This window comes from Mesocricetus auratus, unplaced genomic scaffold, assembly GCF_017639785.1.
Source record: "Mesocricetus auratus isolate SY011 unplaced genomic scaffold, BCM_Maur_2.0 Super-Scaffold_100028, whole genome shotgun sequence".
In the NCBI taxonomy this organism is placed as follows: domain Eukaryota; kingdom Metazoa; phylum Chordata; class Mammalia; order Rodentia; family Cricetidae; genus Mesocricetus; species Mesocricetus auratus.
In genome coordinates this window covers 4,880,909-4,895,953 of record NW_024429209.1, presented here as the reverse complement: position 1 = coordinate 4,895,953, position 15,045 = coordinate 4,880,909, and the positions used below count along the sequence as shown (strand labels likewise).

Sequence of the window (15,045 nt, the reverse complement as noted above, 5' to 3'; positions counted from 1 at the left end):
CAGAGGAAGCTGAAGGGGTCTGGCTGAGAGACAGGCTGGCTTCTGAGAAAGACGGCCAGGGCTGAACTGGCCCAGCAGCTACTGGGCTCATGTGAGCCTCCTATCTTCTGAAAGTGAACTGAGGAATCCCAAAGTCAGAGAAACATACAGGACAAACGTCAGCCCATCTAAGGTACTTGCCTACTCGTGGTTAGTGTGACCAGGAACCAGGCCCCTGGGTCCTGCCTTCCAGTAGCGCATACACACATATACTGCCACGCTTGCGGGGCAGGGAAATGGAGGGCGCTCGGTGCTGGAAGGTAAGAGGCTGGGGAGCTCCAGCAACACCTGCTGCACAGGAAAGGCAGGTCCAGCATCGCCACACTGCCCTCCCCCACAACAGCCCAAAGTCTGGCTTTTACTCCCAAGTTTAAAATAGGAGGTGGGGGCAGGGTGTGTGTGTGTGTGTGTGTGTGTGTGTGTGTGTGTGTGTGTGTGTGTGTGTGTAAAATGCTTGCCCCACAAGTATGAAGCCCAGAGTTGGGATCTCCAGAATCCACAGAAAGTCAGGTGGGCTTGCCAGCCCGCCTGTAGAGCAGGGAACCCTAGAGTGAAGCTGGCTAACCAGAACAGCTGACATGGCCAGATCCATTCAGTGAGAGACCCTGTCTCAATATAGACACTGAAGAGGAAAACATCTTGGGTGCATCCGCCCCTCCAGGTACAAACTGATGAGATCAAATTTTGGTAGAACATTGTAGCTAAATCTGTCCATCACTCACTGAACAGCCACATAAAACTTTAACAGTAATTTGTTTGGAAGTTTCCCCCACTTATCCTTATTAGGAGTTTTAGTTTATCCCAGTGGGCAAGACAACTCCCTTACCTGGCCCATTTTTACTAACATTTGTGGCAGGAAGTGGGCATTGGAGGTCCTAGAAAGTCTTAAAACAGATGAATGGGGCCTGGACATACATTAAATATGTCACTGACCTTCATCTTGAGACTGCACCCCTGAGGGTCAGTCAGGACTGCGGGGGAGGCAGGCTTGCCTTGTGAGAACCCACCATCTCATAGCTGAAGAGCCCAGGTTGACATCATGGAGGTTCTAGACTGGGAAGCTGGTCATCAAAATGGGGTTAGAGGGTGAATCGTGTAGGCAGTTTATGCAGAAGGGGAACTAAACCAGGCTGAGTGGACCCACAGAAGGGGTCTGGGCGAACAGTATACAAACATATACCAGAGAGCAGGATGCAGGCAGGCTGTGGACAGTGCAAGCCCAGGGACCAGAAAAGGAGCAGTTCTGCTGGGATTTTTAGGTGCTGGGGTTGTGTCAGAGAACTGAGCTACAGAGGTGAATTTTTTTTTCCGGAGACAGGGTTTCTCTGTGTAACAGTCCTGGAATTTGCTCTGTAGATCAGGCTAGTCTCACCTGGCTCTGCCTCCCAAATGCTGGGATTAAAGGTGTGCACCATCAATGCCCAGCAGAGGTGGAAATATTCTAATGTTTATATTTTTGGCTAGCTATGAAACTCTCACAGACACCAAAATGGGGCGACTTAAGTCAGCTCCTTCTGCCAGTGGGCCCCACTGGAGGCTCTGTGGCTGGCAGGTAAAGATGGGTGAGAAGGGAGGCGGCTCTGGGTCCCAGGCAGTTTAGATGCAGCAGGAGAGCAGCTTTGTGGGGTCAGTGCCAGGTCGGAGGGGTGGCTTTGAGTAGAGGCAGACATTCTAACAGCTTCCACTTATGGTTCCAAGATTCGCCATCACCATGACCCTGGCTCACGGCCCCTACAAACTTCCTGCAAGACCCTCTGCAGCCAGCCTGTGCAAAGGGGCAGTGAGGGCATGGGTGACCTCTGTGCCTTCCCCTTCTGGAAATGTCCTTACTTTTCTCTACAGGCAGAAAACCCCAGGACTCACTCATCCCCCAGCTTTCAGCCTTTGTATCTTAATGCTACACATTCCTGCCAGCATTAGAAGGGCAAGTCCTTGGCCGGGCGTTGGTAGCGCACGCCTTTAATCCCAGCACTCGGGAGGCAGAGGCAGGCGGATCTCTGTGAGTTCAAGGCCAGCCTGGTCTACAAAGTGAGTTCCAGGGCGGCCTCCAAAGCCACAGAGAAACCCTGTCTCAAAAAACAAAAAACAAAAAAAGAAGGGCAAGTCCTTTTCTCTTAAAATTAGCCTAATTTTGAGTATTTCAGGAAAACTTACAAAGCAAAACAAAACAAACAAACAAAACAGAGTGAAAACCTAGATTAGTTAAACTGAGCAGACCCTCCTGGAGAGTGATCAAGCCTGTAACCTGTAACCAAAAGGACACACCAAGTTATTAGACAAGAAGCTCCTTAAAATTTAATTGACCGCATGTATTACATTCAATATCCCGTGGGTCTCTTGAGGGTGGAGGACAGACATAAATCCGAACAGCAGCTTTGTACCTTCTTCCCAGGCTGACGAAGATCCAACACAGGCAGCGAGGGACACAGCACACCTTCATATTTACATCTCCTTTACTTTACAGATCAGTGGCAGAAATATTTACAGAAATACAATAGGAAAAAGATCCCATCTTGGCAATATACCGAAATTCATACAAATTGTAAATATGGTTTCGAGCAAATAATGATACTTAGTTTTTAGCCACAACTGCCAAGCCCTTCAGAGGAAGATACCTTGGCCACTGTGGGAACAAAGAACTTGATTTGCTTCAACAAATAGGTATTGGGCGCCTACTGTATGCAAGGCACTGTGGAATCCCAAGTTACACATTTTCCTCATCATTAAAAAACTTGTCTGAAGAACAAGGGTGGCTATTCTGAGAAAACCCTATGAAGCGCATGGCTCTGCCAGAGGCAAGACCAGTGACCTCACTGTTCAGGTGGATCCCTCAGGAAGAGGGATGTCAGGGAGTGCTGGGAACAGAGCAGTGGGTGCCAATGGTCACTGTTAACACAGATCCGTCCAGCCTGAACAGGCTTTAAATGCTAAGGGACAGCTGCTGCCATGAGAGTGTCGAATAACCACCCAGATAGTTGTCACCATCTATCCATCTCTGCCCAAGGCTGACTCTGTGGGACAAGTCCACTTTTCAATAGGAATACACCCTGGGAAACTCATCACCGTAAAGGTCAGTCTGTAGAAGACCACTGTTCCCCCAGCTCAGACAGGGGAGCTGTTCTTCCAGGCTGTCCTACCTACCCATGAGCCAGACACTGACAGGGCCAGCCAAAGTGTAGGTATTTTTACAGGTGCGTCCAGAGGTGGAGCTACTCTAAAATTGGGGCACTGGAAGAGGGAGATGCTCATATACACATGTGCACGGCACACGCATCCGTATGGCTGGGGAGGGCTGCCTGACCATTGTAATTATTCTTTTCAAGGGGCCAAAGGCCAGGAGGTCTTAAGAGGAAACTAGACAAATGAGAAATGTGGCTGCAAGGTTTGAAGAGGTTAGGAAGCCTGCTTCCTGTGCTTCCTGCCAAAGGAGCAAGCTCCCTCTCCCGCCCCGAGCTTCAGAAGTAAACAGGAGGGGCCACTAGCCTAAATACCCTGAGGAAATATATTCCTCTTTGAGATTGCCTGGGCATCCACATACAGCAACTGAGCAGTTTAAGCCACAGTCCAGACTGGTTCCAGTGTTTCCCCAGTTTCTGAACCTGTGCTAGCAAATTTACCAAGTGAACTACTAAGATTATTGTAGGTACTAAGTATGTTCCTCTGACAAGATTCTGTTCAATGTGATCTTAGCGCAGGCAGGAGTGAACTCAGGGAGCAGGATTCCAAATCACACTCTGAGGCCCAAGGCTCTTACCGCACTCCTTTGGTGGGTAGATGGTGTGTGGAGCAGAGGAACCAGTGAGGGGGCTGTGTTGGCTCTGCACACTAGAACTTCTCTGCCTCAGGGGTGTGTAGCCCTCCTTAGGGAACTACCACGTACCCCAGATTTCAAACTGCATCTGCCATGGTTGTTCTCTTATCAAAATCAACAGAATTACAGTTAGAAACTAGAGCCAACTGAAGGGGAAGGGCCAGTAAACCCGCCCAACACATATCCCGTATGCTATCTTTCTGGTATCATTTAAACAATATCGAAAGTAAAAGTTTTTCAGAAGAATCATGGTGAGGAAGTACATCTTTATCAGTTATTTGTAACCTCTGGAATGTTATAAGTCACACATATATGTACAGATTCTTTGTTCAACTCAGATAGAACAAGAACCCATTTTCCCCATGAAGTGTCAATCTGTAAGCATCTTAAGATTGTTCAATTTCACCATTTTACCTCTTTTTGCTGAGTTACTAGAATACTTTTAGGGTAAAACCCACTACTAATTTTTACCATTCCCCACTCCATGGTATCACCTGAAACTTTAAATTATTGCCTGACTTTAAAAAGAAAAAGTCAAAAGACAGAATACTATATGCCTGGAATGGAAACTGGACTCACAGAGGAAGAGGACACAAGGGACAAGAAAGACATGGGGGGGGGGGGGTAAGGTGAGGGGGTGTCTGTACCTGAGCTGGGAAATAAAGGGGGTGGTGGCGAACTTAGACCAAGGGCTGCTACACCCATGGGTCTTGCTTAGAGATTGCAGAACAAATACTTCTAGAAAGGAGGCACCTGCACAGGGGAGCAGGTACAACACTGCCCCTAATATTCTAGGAAAAGAACAAATCTCACACCAAACAGTGGACCCCTGATCTACATTACTTAGTGACAACAGAGGGTTAGTGGGACACCCCTGTTCAACTCTGATTCTTCCTTTGGACTATATGTGTCATTTGTTTTCTAAGACAAAAAAATCTTACTGAAGGAGAAAACAGAAAACTAGGTATACACTGAGCACTGTAACAGGAGTCCTTCTAAAACAGTTTGGTTCTGGCCACCTCCTATGCTTTGTCCCTGGCAGAAAAGCAGTCGGGGCAGAAATATTCCAGAGTCCTGTTAGGGACTTGTGCCTTCAGCTGGCTAAGGCCAGGAACATAACAGCAGCAGCTACCTAAGAAGATGACAGATTCTGTGGATTGCAAACCAGGTGCTCATTAAAGAGCTGAGTGAGTGGCAGTGGGGCATTTCTTCCTGAACTACTGAACCTTGCTGCTTGGTCCTGAATAAAGGATGAAGCCAAATCATTTTCAGTCCCTGTTGTAAACTCACAGCTTTTAACCCAAACTGGTATGCCATTAGAGAACACAGCTGGGCCTCCATTTCCATCTGCTTGCTAAGAAGCTGAGGCCCTGTGACAGATTTCCAGGGCAATGAGAGGGACAACTTGCTTAAATATGGAGAGAAAATAGGAAATATTTTAATGTCAGACTTAACTGAGCAAAACCCATTTATGTTTTACCCTGTCAGTGTGACAGGTGACAAATGGATCAAAACGTGAGGACAGAGCTGCAGCCTCTTTCCTTCTCCACAGTGTCAACTTGAGCCTTAAAAAGTTCCAGAAGATTCTGAGACTGATTTTTGTTCTGAATACACCCTCCTAAAAAGCGAGGTATAAACTATCTTCAGCTCCTAACTTGTAAGCCTGTTGACACTACCAATGCATGTATTTAACTGATGCATTAAAGCCTTTATCCTCAAAAGGCTTGTATTTTACTAAAACTGTCACTTTAAAAGAAAGTTTATGGCTAAAATGCTTGTTGTCATTTTCAGCAGGAGTGTGACTATGTGAGGTCCATTCATCAGAAAGCTGGTGGTCCTCGAACCAGTGGCTTCACATCGTGTTTCTTCTGGTGATTCAATAGTGAGTTCCTGGGAGTGATTCGCTTTTATTTTTCAAGGCTGTCTTGCTTTGATGTCTGAGCCCATTCTGCAGTCCACTGCCCTGGAAAAACTGTGCTTAAGAACTGCAGTTCTTGAGTCCAACCTCCTGAAAAAGAGCAGTATAAAACTCTGGCTCCAACTGCTTATTCCGGTATTTGTTGACAATGTCAGTGATTTTCTGTTTCCGACGGACATGTGGTGGACTGTAGGAATCACTCTCCAATCTCTTTCTTCTACAAATGTTTATTACAGTTTGCCTCACCAGAAAGCCTTGAAAACAGATAAGAATGACTGTCAGTAAGCTGTGTTCAGGGGACCGTAACTCTTTCCCTGCAATCCCATGAGTTATCATCTCAGAGACAAACACGGCACCAAGACAAAACTACTGAGAGTGACAGCAGCACAGAACCAGAGTCAAAGCCTGCTTTTCCTTAGTCCGTGTTTTCTGTACCGGAATAGCTGTTTTCCTCTTCAGTTAGTTAGTTCACTCAGTTAGTGAAGGCCCCTTGTATCATCAGATTAAAGCTTAAACAGATGATAATACTACGCCCCCCCTTCTTATACAGGCAGCAGGATTTTCTACATGCAGCAACTATGAAGTGTTAAGACCATTTCCTTACTTATTTGTGGTTTATGAAAGTGTTAAAGAAGGCAAACAGTGGTTTAGTCACCAACATCCTATGCTACAATAACCTCCAACCCACACATATACATGGAGCCCTATTTAAATTCAGTGGGTCACACACACAAGACACGAAAGGTTGACAGGACCTCAGGAGAAGAGGAATGAGGCGCAAGGTACTGTGAGGTGAAAAAGAACTAAAATTCATTAAATTCGTGTATGAAATTGCCAAAGAGTAAGACTAAAATAAAAAGGTTAGGGAAAAGGAAGAAAGCAAGGCCCACAGCCCTTCAGCACACAAAGCCCTTACCAAGTGCTCGCCGGCTGACTATCATTCCATCAACAAGGGGAATGACCATGTTAAATTTTCCAGTGGCTCCTTGGATTTTTATCCGGAACAATCCAGTGTTTAAAGGGTGGATGAAGATTACAGGGACTTCTTTTTCAAGAGTTGTAGATCTTAGAAAAGATAAGTCATTTTAGTTCAGACACAATAATCTTCCCTATGAGATGTAAGAACTCACACCAGGGCCTGGGGACCTGTTGCTAGCAAAGTCTAAGCAGCATCTGCTTGGAATCTTCTTCCTGGAACCCATGCTGCTGTGACCTGGAACCACCGATCACAAGCACTTATTCCTGGGGCTAGGCTTTTAAAATAGGAATAGTCTGAAAAAAAGATTCTTAAAAACGACTTCTAGGTATGTGGGGTAGGAAAAACAGGCAAATGTATTGCAGAGGGCTAAATATCTGGCCGCCAAACAGATGACCTTATTTTTTTTAACAAGGGTTGGAATAAATCTAAGAGAATTAATTCAGGCATAAGAAGATAAATTCTACATAATGGCATTTATCTGAAGAACATAAAATAAAGTCAGAGAGCACATACTTAAAAGATGGAAAGGAAGGTTTTTATTATAAGAATACAAAATTTCAGTTATGCAGAGTAAGTTCTAGAAGTTGTATCCACTGTACCAAGTAAGTCTGTAACACTGTATTGTATTATTAAAAATATAAGGGGCAGAGCAAATAGTAGTAGTAGTAGTAGTAGTAGTAGTAGTAGTAGTAGTAGTAGTAGTAATAGTAAATAGTAGATACCATGGGTAGTAGGAGACTTCTGGAAGTGATATGCATATTTACAGGATATATTGTGATGGTTTCATGTGTATAATATACCTCCAAACTTAACAGACTAAACATGATAAATATATACAACTTTTTGTATAACAACTATATTTCAATAAGGTAAATTTTTAATTTTTTTTTTTCTGAGCATCTCACATGCTGGCATTTCCCTTCTCCAGAGCTCCTGGAAACTGACTGGGAGACCAATGGAATAGCTAACAGCTGTATTTACTAGTCTACCAAATATTCGAACATGGAAAAGGGGGCCAAAAATATGCCATCTTGCCAGCCCCTTCTTTGATTCTTATTTAAAAACTGTATTTTGTTTATTCTTATTTGTATAAGTACTTTTCACGTATGTATGTATGTATGTATGTATGTATGTATGTATGTATGTATGTATGTATGTGCACATTTGTACCTGTTGCCCTCAGAGGTCAGACACCTGGACTGGAATTACACAGGTGGTTGTGAGTCACCACGTGGGTGGGGCCTAAGAACAAAACCTGGATCTTCTGTAAGAGCAAGTGTTCTTAACTCTCCCAAGCCATTTCTCCATCTCCTGATTCTTTACTCTTTTGCCTTTAACCACTGTTTGATTAGAATTCTTTATTCTTTATTAAGCTGTAACCAACTGATAAAAAGAGACATGCTGATAAACTCAAACAAGAGGACATACCTCAGAGACGTGCTACTATTTGCAGTAGTTTCCACACCAGTGCTGATCTCTGTCATCAGATCTGAGAGGGGAAAGTTTTCTGGAAGAAAACAACATTACAGTTACCACCACCTGATTTTCTCAAATTCATTTCCTAACCTCTTTACAGGCAGCAACAAGTACCATCTGTGCTAGACCACAATGGAATCCTAATGCCTCCCCACATAAAACATATTGTCTTTCACAACATGTTTCAGTCAAGTTCACCTAAAACAGGGCTTTCAGTGAATATGACCTGTGGCCGTGAGGGCCTGGTCAGAAACATCTGTGACACTTTCCTATCAACTCTGAGCTGAACAGGGGTATAGGCTAAGCATGCATTTCTGATATTCTTAAGCTACTTACACAAAAATCCTAAGAAATGTATCCATGGCAGAACTTTTAAGGACAAAGGAAGCAATTATATAAATGAGACCAACTGTACCCATGGACAAGGTGGCCCAGAGCTCCTGGGAAGACTGGGAACATTGACTAGGATATCAATGAAACAGCCAACAGTTTTGTATCTATTAGTCTATCAAATATTCACAACTAAAACTTAAGGGTCACAAGTATTCCCAGTTAACAGGTTTTTTGAAAAAGGATAAAGAGGCTGGAATACAAAACCAGGTTTATGAACTTCAAGTCTCTGTACCCACATTAATTATTCTTCAAGAAAACCTCTTTCCTCATACAGTACCTATATCATCGTAGCGTTCCACCCAAACTACAGACACTCTTGTCTCAGGTCCAAGGGGAGGCACATGGCGACCCTGAGGCAGCTTCTTCATTCTGGAACTTGGACTGAGCTAAGTAAAGAAGAGAGGAGAAAGAATTTTTTTTAAACTACTTGGTCAGACATTTATCAAGATGCCTAGAGGCATGTCTATGTCACCAAAGCCACTTGGGAAGTGTGAAATACATTTGCACAAAAACCTCTTCTACATTTTCTCCATTTAAGAGCTTGACCCAGAAAGGGAAATAAGGTTTAACAGAATCAGAGGAGGAGCAGGGAGGTGGCACTTGCTACCAAGCCTAATGACTCAAGTTCAAGAAGTCAGTTGTCCTCTGATGTCTACACATACACAATGGCATATATGTACTTGTGCACAGTCGGGGTGCATGCGTAAATGTTATATAACTTTTAAGTACCAAAGGAGTACTAAACAATTACAATTTGCATGAATAGCAATAAAATTTGGATGTCATGTTTTAACAAAGGTTTAAAGGATTGAATCTATCTCCATTGTGGCCAGAAAGAAATATCACTACTTTGTCTGGGGATCTTAGTCTCTAAAATGACATATTCCAGTTGCAATCTATACCTGATTTTCCTCATATTGTCTACAAAAGACAAGAGTTCACTGGTTTTTACGGCAAGCTCATGCACACATGATTCAGAAAAGGCTCTGGGAGTGCTCCATCCCTTCCTGTTGGTAACAGCTTAAGAAGCATGGGTGTTAATCCTTTACAAGTCAGAGAATTCAGCAGTGAAGCTAATCTAGGCTGGCTCTCTTTTAGGAAAGATTTCTTTTTTAAGTCCTTCAACAATGTTGCTTGTTATAAATCTGTTAAAAAGATGTCACTTTGGTTTAATTTTGGTATGCTCTATGTACCTAGAAAACTGTCTGTGTTTTAGATTTTCTGTGTAATACACATTTTTAAGGAATTTCCTGATGATTTTCTGAATTTCATTGTTATCTGTCATAAGAAACTCTGCTTGCTTTCATTTCTAGTTTTATCCATTTGTGATTTCTCTTTCTTTTTTCTTTTTCTTTTTCCAGACAGTGTTTCTCTGTGTAATAGCTCTAGCTGTCCTGGGAACTCACTTTCTAGACTGGGCTGGCCTCAAACTAAGAGATCCACCTGCCTCTGTTTCCCCAGTGCTGGGATTAAAGGTATGCCCCCCCACACCTGGCTCTCTTCTTCAGTTAGCGTAGCTGAAGGTTTGTCCATCTTGTGAAAGAACCAACTCATTGCTGCAATGATTCTTTGTACAGTTCTTCTGTTTCCATTTCACTAATTTTTTCTAATGATGCTAGGTTTGATCTGTTCTTAGTTTTTCCAGATCTTAATGCAAACTGTTAGCTTATCCAAATCTAACTGATCTCATATATGTGGGCATTTACAGCTATAATCCTGTGCTTTGGCCTGCTTTCATTGTATTTCACATTTTTGGTATTTGTTTTCATTTTCATTTGATACTTGGGATTTCTCTATTTCCTTATTTCTTCTTTCTTACTCATTATTCGAGTGTATTGTTTAATTGTCATTAGTATTTACACTTGTTAAAACTTGTTTTATACACCATTGAATGACCTGTTCTTCTGTTTATTTTTTGTTGGGATGACCTGTCAAATGATGAATATTGGATACTTTTACTATGCTAGGGTTAATGTGTGAATTTACATTTAGTAGTATTTGCTTTATGAACCTGTGTGCACCCGTTTTCAATATATATCTTAGAATTATAATGTCCCCTTAATGGACTGTTTCTTTGAAGAATATGGAGGGCCTCTTTGGACTAGTTTTGGTTTGAAGGATATTTTTATCAGCTTTAGAACAACAACAAAGGCTTGATTCCTTGTTCCTCCATCCTTTAACCCTAAGGTAGTTAGTTTTATTTGTCTTTTGTGGTGTGTTTCTTGGTGGCAACAAATCCCTCTTTAAAATTCAATCTGTTCTGTCTGTGTTTTGATTGGAGAAATGAGACCATACTACTGAAAAGTATTATTAACAGGAGAATATTCACTCCTGCCATTCTGTTGGTCTTAGAATGGTGTTCTCTCTTGCTTAACTAACAGTCTGCCCACTCATATATCCTCGCAGATGTATTTAGCTTTCTATTTAGTTCAACGGATTCCTTTCAGTATCTTTTAGTTTAGTGGTCATGAGTTCTTTTAGACTGTTTTTAATCACAGAAAGTTTCTCTTTCAATTATGACCGTTTTGCTGGGTATAGCAGTCTGAGTTGCCTTACAAAATACATCATTCTCCATGGTTTTAAAAAGTTTCTGTTGAAGATGGAGGAGTTAGTAAGAAAAAAAAGAAGGCCATGAATTTGAAAAAGAGAAAGGAGGGATATATGGGAAGATTTGGAAGGGGGAAAAAAGGAAAGAAGGGGAAAATGATGTAACTATATTATATTCTTAAAAATGAAAAGAGCTGGGCGTGGTGGCACACCCCTTTAATCCCAGCACTCGGGAGGCAAAGGCAAGTGGATCTCTGAGTTTGAGGCCAGCCTGGTTTACAGACTGAGTTCCAAGATAGCCAGGGTTACACAGAGAAAATCTGTCTCAAAAACACCCCAAAAAGGAAAAAAAAAAACCTAACAAAATCTGTAAAAAGAAGACTCTGTTGAAAAATTAATCTGCATTTACTCTAATGTGCCTTCCTTTACATATGACCTGGTGTTTCTATTTTGATGCTTTCAGTATTTTCTTTGTATGTGTACACATACACATTTTGTTTGAGGCCAGAGTACAACTTTGGATGTTGTTCCTCTGGTGTTGTCCACTATTATAAAGATGGGATCTTTTTTAGACTAGTCAAGTAAGTAGTGAGAAAGGGAAATGTACAACAGGAGTTCACTCTGGATCTGACTGTGAACAATCAACTGAGATAACTCACTACCTTAGAAGTCTTGTGCTGACCTGGAACTCACAAAGAAGGCTAGGCTGGCATGCCAGACAGACTCAGAACCACTTCTCTCTCCGGCACTGGGAGTACAAACACCGTCATTCCTAGCTTTTTTTATGTGGTCCAGTGATCGAACTCAGCTCTTTTGCCACCACTTTGTCCACTGAGCCACCTCCCCAGCCCAGTGTATTTCCTTTGTATATTTAGTGATTCAATCATACTGGATTGCGGGAGGTTCATTTTCTAGTCTACTCCCATTCTAAATGCCTCCTGTATCTGGACTGGCATCTCTTTCTCTAATTTTGGGAAATGTTCTGATTCTACTGAAATGGTTCCTGTCTTTAGAATGGAATTCTCATTTTCCTATGCCCACAATTCTTAGATTTGATCTTTTCATGGTATCCATAAATCTTGAAAGTACTGCTCTTATTTTCTTATCTGTGTCCATGTTCACATGTCCCAATTTCTCTACCATGCTTTCAAACTCTGATATTCTCTTTGATCACTTCTATTAGTAATGTTTTTCTTATTTATCTTACTGTGTTTTTCATTTCCAGTATTTCAATTTGTTTTTCTTTACTATTTCTCTTTATTGAATCACTCTTTCATAGCTTGTAATGACTGTCTTAATTAAAAACAATTTTATAGCCAGGCGGTAGTGGAGCAAGCCTTTAATCCCAGCGCTCTGTGAGTTCAAGGCCAGTCTGGTCTACAGATTGAGTTCTAGGACAGGCTCCAAAGCACACAGAGAAACCCTGTCCCAAAAACCTGAAAAAAAATTTACATTTATTTTTTATGTGCATGCTATAGCTTGTATGGTAAAGTTAGAGGACAACTTGTGAGTGTTGGTTCTCTTCTTCCACCATGTAAGTCACAGAGATCATACTCAAGTTGTCAGGTGTGAAGACATATACTCTTACCCTGTGCATTTCATTTACTCCTGTATCAGCTCTCTCGTTCATTCAGCTGGGTTTTTTTTTTTTCTTATAATTCATTCAGGAATTTGTTTGTGCCTTCTTTAATTTCCCCCCTCTGAGACAGGGCCTTATTTTGTAGCCCTGGCTGGTCACAAACTCACAGAAATCTGTCTCCTCTGCCTCAAAAGTGCTGGGATTAAAGGGGTGTGTGTACCACCACAGGTAGCCATCTTTGAACATACTTATAGTCACTCATGAGATTCTCTTTTACTGAGGATCAGTGATTTTTTTTTTCTTTTCATGACAAACTCCCTTTGCCGTAAAACATAAACAATCATGGGGTACCCTATCATATTCATAGTTTTATCAAACAAAAGAGAAGGACACAAGAGCAAGATCACTGGGGGTCATCTTTAAACCTGGGTCAACACAATGGCCTTTCCTTCAGTCCTGCTAATAAGCTCACTTAATGATTCCAATGGACTTAAACAGATCCCTTAAGGTTTCCTGTACACAGTCAAGCCATTGGCAAATACAGTTTTACTCTTTGCTCTGTGTTAGACTCCACTTCTCCACTAAGAAGCAGGAGAAAGAGCAGACATCTTGGAGCTCTTTAGTCAGTGTGCTTTAGCATGTTAAAGAGGCTCACTTCTGTTCAGGGTTTGCTGAGACTGACTCCTCACCAGCAAGTATTAAACAGTTTTGATTTTTTCTAGTCTGAAAAGAATACATGATAAAAAGCAACATGCTTTAAGAGCTGTCATTCTCTGGATGTGAAGGCGTACCTGTCAGCATGCAGAACATGAGGATCAGGGCAAGCAGCCATTGAATGTCTGTATTCCCTATTCTTTTCAAATTGTGTTCTGTGAAGCCTCTTAACCTCCTGAAGTTTAAAACCAGTCCGTTATTAGGAGTCATATAACTTGATATTTTTACTAAATAATTTTATTAGTGGAGGCCTTAAGCATGTATCTATGCTAAAAAAATAACCTTCATCGTTACACCTAATGACTGATGTGGCTGAGGCAGGAGAATAAGAAGTTCAAGGTTTGCCTGAGCTACAGAATGTGTTCCAGGTCAGCTGGGACAACTTAGTAAAACCTGTCTCAAAATAAAAATAAGAGGACTAGGGATACAGTTTAGTGGGAGAACATTTGGCTAACATGTCTCTAAGCTTAATCCCTAGTACTGGAGGCAGAGGGGAAGACGAGAAATAATTTTCACTGCCTAAATTCCTATATAAATTCAGGAATGACTTTGGCCAGGTTGACATTTTGCCTTTTTAATTATTTGTTTTAAATCAATCTTATTCTTGTTACCACTTACTTGGTCATTTTTCAGTAAAGATTAAGGGGTAAACAGAGATAAGAGACAACATCCACTGATAAGTATAAAAGCAAAAGGCTCTTCGTATGTAGTAGTAGTTGTATGCCATACTCAATAGAGTTAGCCATTCACAGCTGACTCCCTTATCCATGGGGGTACATTCAAAGACTCTCCATAGGTTTTGTTTTTTTCTGAGACAGGGTTTCTCTGTATTGTTTTGTAGGCTGTCCTGGAACTCGCTCTGTAGACCAGGGTGGCCTCAAACTCACAGAGATCTGCCTGCCTCTGCCTCCCGAGTGCTCGAATTAAAGGCATGAGCCACCAACGCCCAGGTTCTATAGGTTCTTGAAACCAGAGTTACTACCTAATCCTATATGCATTCTTTTCCAGTGCACAACTACACACACACACACACACACACACACACACACACACACACACACACACACGCCACACCACACCACACCACAGAGAAACACTTGAAATAAATGTATTAATAAAACAGAATGATTACAATATATTGCAGTAAAAGCCTATGTGAATTTGGTCCTTCTTTCCTTCAAGAATCCTTCCATGCTATATTCATTCCTCTCCCTGTGATGACATAAGGTGATGAAATGCCCTATGAGCCACAGTAAAACACTGTGACACAGTGCTAGGCATTGTAAGGTTAACTTTAATATAAGCATCACAATACTACAGTTCATGACACCAAACCAATACTAAGGTGGCAGGTGAAGATGGGGTTGGGTAGGGTAGCACATACAAGATACAGGTGCTGAACAAAAGGATGATTAACATCCTAGGCTGGAAGTAGCAGGATTTTGTGAGATTTCACCAAGCTATACAGATGCTACATTATTTGAAACTTACAAACTGCTTATTTCTACAATTTTCCTTTTAATGTTTTTAAACCTTAGTTGAGCATGGATCATTAAAAAGGTGAAAGCAAAGCAACAGACAAAGGAGAA

At 41.8% G+C, this 15,045-nt stretch overlaps 1 protein-coding gene and 1 long non-coding RNA gene across 12 annotated transcripts in view; one reads left to right on the top strand and one right to left on the bottom strand.

Moving 5' to 3' along the window:
• Nucleotides 1-64: 64 nt before the first annotated feature.
• Nucleotides 65-15,045, top strand: part of LOC121134579 — a 47,056-nt gene continuing 32,075 nt past the window's right edge. For both annotated transcript variants that reach the window (XR_005871681.1, XR_005871682.1), the window contains exon 1: nucleotides 65-172. This is a non-coding gene — a long non-coding RNA (uncharacterized LOC121134579). The remainder of the gene's footprint in view (nucleotides 173-15,045) is intronic.
• The window catches only part of Ralgapb (Ral GTPase activating protein non-catalytic subunit beta), an 88,632-nt gene continuing 75,898 nt past the window's right edge, over nucleotides 2,312-15,045 (bottom strand). For all 10 annotated transcript variants that reach the window (XM_013122480.3, XM_040733089.1, XM_013122479.3 and 7 more), the window contains 4 exons: nucleotides 8,894-9,002; nucleotides 8,176-8,254; nucleotides 6,685-6,833; nucleotides 2,312-6,022 (listed from right to left, as the gene is read on the bottom strand). In XM_013122480.3, the coding sequence (XP_012977934.1) occupies nucleotides 5,829-6,022; nucleotides 6,685-6,833; nucleotides 8,176-8,254; nucleotides 8,894-9,002 (531 nt within the window). In that variant the 3' untranslated portion in view covers nucleotides 2,312-5,828. The remainder of the gene's footprint in view (nucleotides 6,023-6,684; nucleotides 6,834-8,175; nucleotides 8,255-8,893; nucleotides 9,003-15,045) is intronic.